Source organism: Sardina pilchardus, chromosome 24 (assembly GCF_963854185.1).
Source record: "Sardina pilchardus chromosome 24, fSarPil1.1, whole genome shotgun sequence".
Taxonomy (NCBI): Eukaryota; Metazoa; Chordata; class Actinopteri; order Clupeiformes; family Clupeidae; genus Sardina; species Sardina pilchardus.
The window spans coordinates 7,200,609-7,209,649 of NC_085017.1; the positions used below are offsets into that span (position 1 = coordinate 7,200,609).

The following is a 9,041-nucleotide window of genomic DNA, read 5'->3' on the forward strand; positions in this document are numbered from 1 at the left end:
AAGAACACCACTTTCCTTTGTGCTCAGTCATTTAATCAAATAAGACCACTGCAGATCGAAAACTTTTACTGTATATAAATTAAAACAGAAATATGTACACCTGCAAGAAAATCATTGAACACGTCAATAATAGGTGACATAATGACTATGATGAGTTTAAATTTTATATTATGGATCATAGTCCAATACTATACCAATTTACCAAATATTCAGTACAGTATAGTCCTGTCTGTGACTTTTATTTCTATAGAGAACAGGTGGTCTGCAAAGGTAGTTAATGATTACATTATTAGGGATAAAAAAAAACAAGCATTATGACAGTGCTCTGAAAGGATTCAGATCACTTGTGTAAGCTGCTACTTGAGTTATTTTTCCCTGTACAACTTGACACTGATGATTGTTCAAATAAACTTTTAGCTGTGCAAGAGATTGTATGTTCATGGAGTTGAGTCTCATGTTACAACATTCATGTCCTGAGAGATCTTGGAGGGTCTGCGTCATTATGAATGGATTTTTGTGCAATGGATAATTTATGAGGAAAAAAAAAAAAAAGCATCAAGGCCAACGGCCACTGGCGACGACATTCACGTTTATGGATTTGGCGCTCAAGAGAGATAGAGCAAATTTCTAAAGGTCAGATGGCGCCAGTGGTCTTTACTGCCGTTAAAAGTCATGGAGCTCTAAACTTTGGCATAACTTGATGCGTGTCAGATGCCATTCGTGGACGTTGGCCTTGACACTCTCCCCTTGACTCAAATCCAAGGGCATCAAACCAATGCCTGACCCCTAACTTCCATGTCTGCAAACCAAAACTAGTTCCTCAGGGCCTCTGTTCCAACTCACCTCCAACGACTCCCTCCCCCATTTAAAAAAAAAAAAAAAAAAAAAAATCAGAAAAGAAATGGGACACTATAAGAACCATCTCTGGAGGGAGGAGAACATATCGATCAGAAAGCAAACTGATTCTCCAACGGTGGCGTGTGGCACCATTTTCAGGGGAGGGACCTTCAATGGCCGAATGGACGTCATGAGTCAGTCTCCTTACTCAGGCACATCCCTGCTAGTTCATCACATGTTTGATCTCGTCCATGATAGATGATGGCCCGCTGTAGTTGTTAGTCTCTACGTCTTGCAGTTTTTTAAGGTACTCCAGGGGCAAGCCGTTCTGTTGAGCACCCAGGCATAGAACCTGAAAAACAGGCAGAACAACCATAAAAAAAAATCTGCAGAGGTTCTGCAAAGAACATTGTGTAGCGTTTCATCAGAGTTTTAAAAAAAAAGGTCTAGTCCAACAAAAATTACATTCTAAAAGCAGTGCTTCAAAATGGCCGTTTGTAGGCATGCAACAGCATTTTCAACTGAATACCGATCTGTAGCCATTTTCTTTAACCCAATGAAGTACAAATAACAAAATGCTATTTTGTATTTCAAATACTATACTATATGTGTCCTGCACCATTTAAATCAAGTCAAATTCCTGTTTTTTTCTTTTCCTTGTGTGGAAAAATATATCATAACATCAAAATAACATCATTCTGATTCTGATGTATCATAAATACTACACATCCCTGACAAAAGACTTGCAACGCTTTATGCAACGCTTTGTTTCATGTAAAAGTACAACAAAAATGGATAGGATATCCAATCCATCATATCTCAAATCAAGTATGCTATATATATGTTTCAGGGGTATACCACCTCCAAATTATAATGAAAGTAATAGCCTATGACTTAAGCTTTTAAATTCCCTAGTGTACAATTGTCCGGTTTTGTTACAAAGTAACTCAGAAGTCCAGCTGACCTGCTTGTACTGGGGAGAAGGCAGGCAGGCACTGAAGTTGTTCATTTGGTACGTTCGACAGACCAACAGTCCATTGTCCGTCTCCACAGTAACCTCCATGGGACTGTACACCTCCTCCTGTCTGGAATAATAATTTTAAAAAAGTTGTGGCAGAGAAATATACATGTACATACATGTACATTCATGAGCATAGAACACTCTGGGCAATAAATAAAGCACATCTGCTTTATGAATCTGATCGACCTAACCTGTCTGTCTGCAAAAGCCTTGATTAACTAGGTTAGAACACGCACAAAGGCCTATGGAGCTGCACACTTTTAGTAATTAAAAATGCAACAACACTCTTCTTATTTAGATGAATTTACATGTATGCACTTTGGATGAGGTAAGTAGCAGCTAATATAGAAACCCCCTTTCATTAATCATTCATTTCATTCTGTTACCTGATGTCACTTCAAATTAAGGTAAAAACAACAACAACAAAACAGTTGGGGGGTTGAACTAAAGAACTAGTTTGCAGAAGATCTAGACTACATCAACAATATTCACTTCATACTTACTTATCTAGAGAGGCAAGGTTGTCTTTGCTGAGTTTCCAGACTACTCCCCAAACCTCTGCACCTGGGTTTTCCTCAATGGTGGCAACTCCGCCGTTCCACCTGCACTGCACCCTCTCTCCCCACAAACCAAACCTCAGGGCATAATCCTGAGAAGAAGACATTGTGGAAAAACAAACCCATCATATAGCTGCATGAACCACCGACCCAAACAGACCTGAAACTCCTGCTCAACGCTGCCCTCAATCAACGTAACAACGTCAACTCAGTAGCCTAAAACCATGTTTGGCTTGTTTGACAGTATAGGTTCTTCATCACCCTATGACACTTAGTAGGCTAGAAAATGTCTTATAGCTCTTCCTAGGCCTGCAGGACTTTGAATCAACAACAGGATCTGTCAGGTTCACGTTGTTGACTTGACGGTCACACTCAATTTCCTCTAGATGCAGCATCACCGAATTTATCGAAAGTTATACATTTATTTTCCATATCTGACATCTGAAGTGGTCATGACACCGGAATTTGTGGATAGGCCAGAGTTTGCACATCGAGAATTTCGAAGGGGTTCTATTCAACATCGGTCCTTCTCACAAAGTTACTTTGTGTCGAGCTCCTGACAAAGCATTGACAAGCATCCCAGTTTGTTATTGACCGGTGTATAAAGCATCCTGGTACTAACACGATAAAATAAGCAACAATAGAGAGACATGTCGCAAATGTAACTCGGAACTACAATCTTTCTGTCGTTAACGTTAACCTACCTTCAACCGACCAGTAGAATAAAATGTCGCGGATGGATTTTTAAGCTGAAGCCGTTCCTTCAACAGATTGCTCCCAAAAGCAAAATACATGAAGTCACCATCACTAGACATACTGGGTAAATTGAATAACTGCTATTCAGGGGTTTCTACAAATCAGTAAAGACCTAACGACACACCAGTAACACCTAACGTAAACTGCTGTTTGTCATGCTGTTCACAGCTTATGCGATATGCGCGCCTGCGTCGGATCAACGCAGCATTGATCCTCGTAAGCAGAGTTCAAAGGGCACGTTTGAACTTCAAATTTTCACGATGGACTTCATCTTATATCATACAGTCAATGCTTCACCCCTTTCTTTTGATCTATGGCTTCACCCCTAACCGACTTGAAGGGAAAATGTTGATATACAAAATAGTAAGGTGTCATTATATATGGCAACTAGATCAGCATCAGCGGCGTAAATGTGTTGACATATGCCATGTTTGTAACCCAACAACAAGTGCTCACCTAAGATGTATTTACTCTCAAAATGCTTTAATAGAAAATACTTTTCTCAAGGACAATAATGATGATGATAATAATACAAATACTCCTCTCCTGAAATAAAGGGATTTCTTTCCAATATGTGCCAAGTATTCAGTCATTAATAAGTGAAAACGATACACTTCTTATTCAGAACATGGTTTTAATATACAAAATGCAAAAAAGAAAAAACTGAGAATAGAAAAAAAAAAAGGGAAAAACAAAAATATTTCCTCAGCAGACAAAATCGAAAAGAATCCTGTACAAACAGTGGGTGTACAAAAAGCACAGAATTGGCCTCGAGATGGTTATCTCCGGGAACCACCACCTCTGCCACGTCCTCTACCTCGCCCGCGACCTCTTCCCCTGCCCCGACCACGACCAGCGACTGCAAGGAGACAACAAAGAGTCCAGATTCAACACAACAGGCTTTGATTGTATGTAACATCAGTCCCTGTTCAATGTGCATATGTATGTGTATAAGCCATACATGCGAGATTGTTCAGCACATTTAATTGTTAAAATGAGTAAAGGGTAATGAAAACACAAATACAATCACACAAAAGATCATACTAGACTTTGACCAGGATTATTTCAATGCTGTCACAATAACATTGTCAGTAAAGCTATTTTGTCCTTGTTAAATTTTGAAACATAATTTATACACGATAAGGTACTGACTCAAGCTAGGCCGGTTGAACATACTGCAAGGATTGAGAGCAATAAGTTGTGCACCTATGACCCATGTATGGTAACTATGACCACCTATGATCACTATAACGATAACTATAACAATAAAAGCGTTCACACTGGCCAACGATAAAAAATCTCTCCTTTTTTAAATGTGATGGCTAAAATGTGATGTGTTCCGATAGGCTGTTAGCTTTTTATGGTTCTCAAAATCTTTCTGAATGTGATCAACATCATCATTCTTCATATTAACGAGAGCGATATTTGTTTATAGTTATCGTTATCATTCTTGGTCTGAACGGCCCTTTAGGCTATGAACTGCACATAGTACACCAAGGCTTGCAACTAAAGTGCCACTACCCAAAATATACCAACCATGGTGCAAATTCAGAAATAGGCAACCCGAGACCATCCAATGTGGGTTAATACCATTATAATGCTAATACTGAGGCAGGATCAGTAAAATGACCAATCAAGAGTGAGTCCAAGTCTTTCAAACTCAAAAGTCTGCACCTAGACCGGTCTGCAACCCAGGGCATCAATAATGCAGACACCAACACTCGGGACAACACAGGCTCACCACTGAAGCTCTCCATTCATGGAGCTTAAAAAATGGTTTTACACCGTGTCCTAACTGCAAGCGACACGACCGAATGTGTGCGACAAAATCAATTCCATCCCTGTATTTTCAATTGGAATGTCCTGACTGAATGCGATGCGACCGAACACGACAAGTTGCTTTGCTACGCGACTTCCCTCTTTTGTCGCGCTGTCCGTTTCTATTTTAGTCGCGTCGCGCCGCCTTGACATTAACTTCTTCACGACGTAACAAAGGTTCATTAAAGAATGTTAACGCATACAATGTGGACACCATAGATATATATAGGTGTATATATGTCTATGGTGGACACAAACTATCCGACAGTCGCGCAGTCGCTTACAATTAGGACACGGTGTTAGAAGACTTGGAAGTCTAATTTGTTTGATCGTATACGCCACCGTCACATCTGGCATAGCCAGTTCCATTGATTATAATAGAAGCTAATTGATATAGCAGGAGATGCGCCATCTGAACGCTTTAAGTTATGTGCTAATGTAGCCTCCTTGTTAAAGGAACCGTATGTAGGATTTTGGCCAAAACTGGTACTGCAATCACTTTCAAAATACTGTAGAGCAGTGTATCCCCCTCCCCCTCCTTCCTGAGCCGAAGTTGGCAACCTGGATGCCAAAATACTTCTGACTTTGTGATTAGTAGATAGATGGAGGGTGGCTCATCAGGCCAAAACACACAATATGTAAACATCAACATGCAACAACATGCTGCAGCTTCACTTTTTTAAATGACAATATCCTGGCCAGACTACTGTCAGTGAAATAAATATTTGAAATGAGCATGTTCTCTTAATGTCTAGTGACATATGAGGGACATTTTATGATTAATTGAAATACATTTTCTTACACACGATTCCTTTAAGAACTAACTGGATTGGTGCAGTTGTAGAACAAATATCCACAATGGTGTGTGTGTGTAATGAGTACAAAGATTACTCACCAGCCTCTCTCTTCTTGGACTTGACTTTGGGTTCAATGTCCACCAATAGGGTGTCGAGGGGCAGACTGTCTGGCAGGATGAAGTAACGGATGTTGTTGCCGCGGATACTGAGGGACTCGAGCTGTGTGGGCTCTCGGTTCTTCAGGGTCATTTTGACTGCTTTCAGGTGAGTGTTCATGCTCACATCCACACCTGGCATGGCATAACACAAGACAAAAATCAGCGCTGGTCGATAAGGAAGCAACTATATTCTAGGCTGGGGAAAAATGGGGTTAAAAGCTTAACTTCAACAGTTTTTTTTTTCTTGAGCAAATATTGTGGCACTTCTACCAGCTACAAACAGTCAGCTTATTTCTGAAACTGAATAAACTGATCGGACAAATTGCAGATTCCTGGTAAACATCTGAACAATCAAGATGCATAGAGATACAAACAAACAAACAGATGTATGGAGGGAGGACCAGAGACCAAGGTTACCCAGAGTTTGGGTATGCATGTATAAGCATGTAAGCTGAAGTTCTCTGTGTTAAGCGGCTCCTGGACCTCTATCACCAAGTCTGTGCTCTTGATTACTATTCAAGCAGTTGTATTTAGCAGATCAAGTGTACCACAGACAGCATAAGAGCAGAGAGATGGAAAACATGCATAGAGACAAGGAAGCAGGACCAGGAGTCACTTCAGTGGAGCAAGTGCATACTGATTACACTTTCTATCCTCTCAGGGGGATTCATAAGAAACGACATGCTACTTGTTGATACGGAGATGCAAGTAAGGCTGCACGCTCGCAACGTCCTATCTTTGATACACAGAACTAGGCCTAGCCTTACCAGTAATGGTGCCGTGCACTTGAGTGCCATTCTTGAGCTCAATTGTAACCGTTTCGTGGCTCAGTTTCATCAAAAACCTGTGGACATAACAGATACACATTAGCATCAGAAACGTTGCAAGACATTAGTTCAAATAGCTGCTACACGAATTCGTAAGTGTTGGCTAGTAGCTAGCTCATATGTGCAACACGTCGATTGCGCTAAGGTTAGAGTTACTCAAGGGCCATTACGGAAAAGCTAGACGTAAACACAAGACATTTAAACAAAATAATTCATTTAAACGACGTAGGGTGAAAAATTACATCCTCGCAACACAACCTACTATCCTTGCTGTGTAGTAACTTGGGCATTATGGTAGCATGCTAAGTAATGCTTCCTGTACTGCTAGCATAATAGCATAACAACCAACTCGGATAAATTAACAAGTCACCAGCATTGTATTGCATTGCATTACTTGTTCGCAGCTTTGTACAAATGTACAATGTAATGCAATCAATGGTTTTCTTTACAGATGATCTAGTTCATGTTAACACCAACTAGACTAAAGCCTGTTTCCACTCTTTCATTCATCCATTCATTGTCTTCCCGCCTCCTTCAGTATCGTTACATAGAGGTTAGCAGGAAAGCTACACATAATCTATGTCCATCCTAAAACATACAGAATGTTTTCGATTGATAGAGGCAACGCCACATGTGTAAATACATGTACATTTAACTTACCTGACGAGTTTCATGTTGGCAGAGGATTAATATATCAATCCCTCTACCTTTACAAAAAATTGTAGCGCGAACGACAACTGTGCGTATGTAGGCGCCACTGACAACACTAGTGGTCAGCGGAAGAAACAGCAGAAGAACGGAAGTAATTGACAGGTCAGAATGAGACACACCGTTCAGCACAATGCTGCCATCTACTGGATTGAATGCCAGGCCTCCTACAATCCATCCCTGCCTCCAAGCTGACATTTGCTTAGTGTAGTGTAGTGATATAGATAAGCACTGTGTAATCAGTTGGTACAGACACTTCAAGCCTGTAATACTGGAGTACTCTGACAATAATAATATATTTTTATTATAAAAAAATGTGCATCTAGTAATATTATACAGCATGTAGACAAATGGATTTGTATCAGTATCACGATCTGAAACAATTTTTGACACCTTTGATCTTTTGAGGCAAATAAAAACACATTTAATGGTTGTGTAAGAACTGGCTACAATAACCATTTGCATGTATGCAATAACCACAAAATATTGTGAAATTCAGTCTCAAACTGTTCTCATGAAAGGCACCAACTCAGTGAAAACTCAGGTTTTGGAACACAATACAAACACAGTGCTTCTTCAAAGTCCCTTGGCTATGGTTTTCCCTTCAAACCGCAACGATGTCATTAAGGTCATGAGTCAATTATACAGTCTACAAAAAGAAACAAACAATTAGTAGTACCTCTATATACATCAACAGGTAGCTTTGTCTACAAATGTTTTAGTCACTGAATTCATTGCTTAACTGAAGCTGAAATCCCTCTAAGTGTTCTTTTAACTTCTCCTTCACATCTCCACTTAGAACTGCACCTCTGACATTTGATTGGAGGCCGCCCTGTCTGTCACTAGCCCTCAGGCCAGTAGCGTCGCCCTCCACCCGTATCCCCTCCCTGTGAAACCCCACGTCCGACACGAATATCATCTGGGTCTCCGCGTCCTCGTTGAGACCCTTGAGCGCGGCCACGCCTCCGTCCTCGGCGGAAGCCACCGGAAGCAGCACCACGCTGCCGTCGGCCGCGTGCTGCACCCAGTACTCCTGCTGCCCTTCCACCAGCGTGGCCGCGCCCTCGCCGGGCACCAGGTCGGCCAGCAGCAGCCCCTGAGGAGCGGAGGAGGCGCTGGACTGGAGGAGCTGGAGCGCGGTGCTGCCGCCGCCGGAGTCCTGGAGCGCGTCGGTGGGGAAGGCGCCGTCACCCGCCGCCAACGAGTGCACCTGCACGCAGCCAGCCTCGGCCGGCGGGTGGACGACGACGGGGAGCGCTCGGGACGCGTCGGCGTAGACGTCCTTGTCTCTCGGGGGAGGATGGGGGAGCCCCAGGGTCACGACCTGCACGTCGTCCTCCTTCTCCGCGCTCTGGTAGTAGTAGAGGAAGCACTCCTTGGGAGCGTCCCTGGCGACGGCGTCGGCCCTGGTCTCCGCCGCTTTTCTCGCGCGGCCTCGCTTGGCGACTTGCCTCCGTCGCCGAGCCTCGCCGTCGCGCTCGTCCAGCCCCCGGTCTCCCTCCGCGCCCCGCGGGGCCCTCGCCTCGTCGTCCCTTCCTCGTCCGCAGTAGAAGCAGCAGCCC

General features: G+C 42.6%; 3 protein-coding genes across 3 annotated transcripts in view; all 3 read right to left on the reverse strand.

Moving 5' to 3' along the window:
• Positions 1 to 11: 11 nt before the first annotated feature.
• On the reverse strand, positions 12 to 3,342 carry ggcta (gamma-glutamylcyclotransferase a). Its single transcript, XM_062529281.1, has 4 exons — positions 3,120 to 3,342; positions 2,362 to 2,507; positions 1,802 to 1,922; positions 12 to 1,189 (listed from the first exon to the last, which is right to left on the reverse strand). Exons 1-4 carry the CDS (start codon positions 3,228 to 3,230, stop codon positions 1,061 to 1,063), a joined length of 507 nt encoding a protein of 168 aa, XP_062385265.1. The 5' UTR covers positions 3,231 to 3,342; the 3' UTR covers positions 12 to 1,060.
• A 443-nt stretch (positions 3,343 to 3,785) lies between these two features.
• snrpd1 (small nuclear ribonucleoprotein D1 polypeptide) lies at positions 3,786 to 7,581 on the reverse strand. The gene is made up of 4 exons (XM_062529283.1): positions 7,432 to 7,581; positions 6,712 to 6,788; positions 5,885 to 6,076; positions 3,786 to 4,030 (listed from the first exon to the last, which is right to left on the reverse strand). Exons 1-4 carry the CDS (start codon positions 7,443 to 7,445, stop codon positions 3,951 to 3,953), a joined length of 363 nt encoding a protein of 120 aa, XP_062385267.1. The 5' UTR covers positions 7,446 to 7,581; the 3' UTR covers positions 3,786 to 3,950.
• Positions 7,582 to 7,791: 210 nt separating this feature from the next.
• The window catches only part of thap7 (THAP domain containing 7), a 5,579-nt gene continuing 4,329 nt past the window's right edge, over positions 7,792 to 9,041 (reverse strand). The window contains exon 6 of the mRNA XM_062530101.1: positions 7,792 to 9,041. This exon is cut by the window's right edge and continues 100 nt beyond it. Within this exon, the coding sequence (XP_062386085.1) occupies positions 8,198 to 9,041 (844 nt within the window). The 3' untranslated portion in view covers positions 7,792 to 8,197.

What these genes read in the sequence shown, in the direction of transcription:
- ggcta (XM_062529281.1), bottom strand. Translation starts at nt 3,230, where the DNA reads ATGTCTAGTGATGGTGACTTCATGTATTTTGCTTTTGGGAGCAATCTG. An exon ending in ATTCTACTGGTCGGTTGAAG is followed by an intron (nt 2,508 to 3,119) that starts GTAGGTTAACGT and finishes TCTTCTTCTCAG; the next exon opens with GATTATGCCCTGAGGTTTGG. An exon ending in AACCTTGCCTCTCTAGATAA is followed by an intron (nt 1,923 to 2,361) that starts GTAAGTATGAAG and finishes TTATTATTCCAG; the next exon opens with ACAGGAGGAGGTGTACAGTC.
- snrpd1 (XM_062529283.1), bottom strand. An exon ending in AGTGCACGGCACCATTACTG is followed by an intron (nt 6,077 to 6,711) that starts GTAAGGCTAGGC and finishes ATGCCATGCCAG; the next exon opens with GTGTGGATGTGAGCATGAAC. An exon ending in GTCCAAGAAGAGAGAGGCTG is followed by an intron (nt 4,031 to 5,884) that starts GTGAGTAATCTT and finishes GTCTCCTTGCAG; the next exon opens with TCGCTGGTCGTGGTCGGGGC.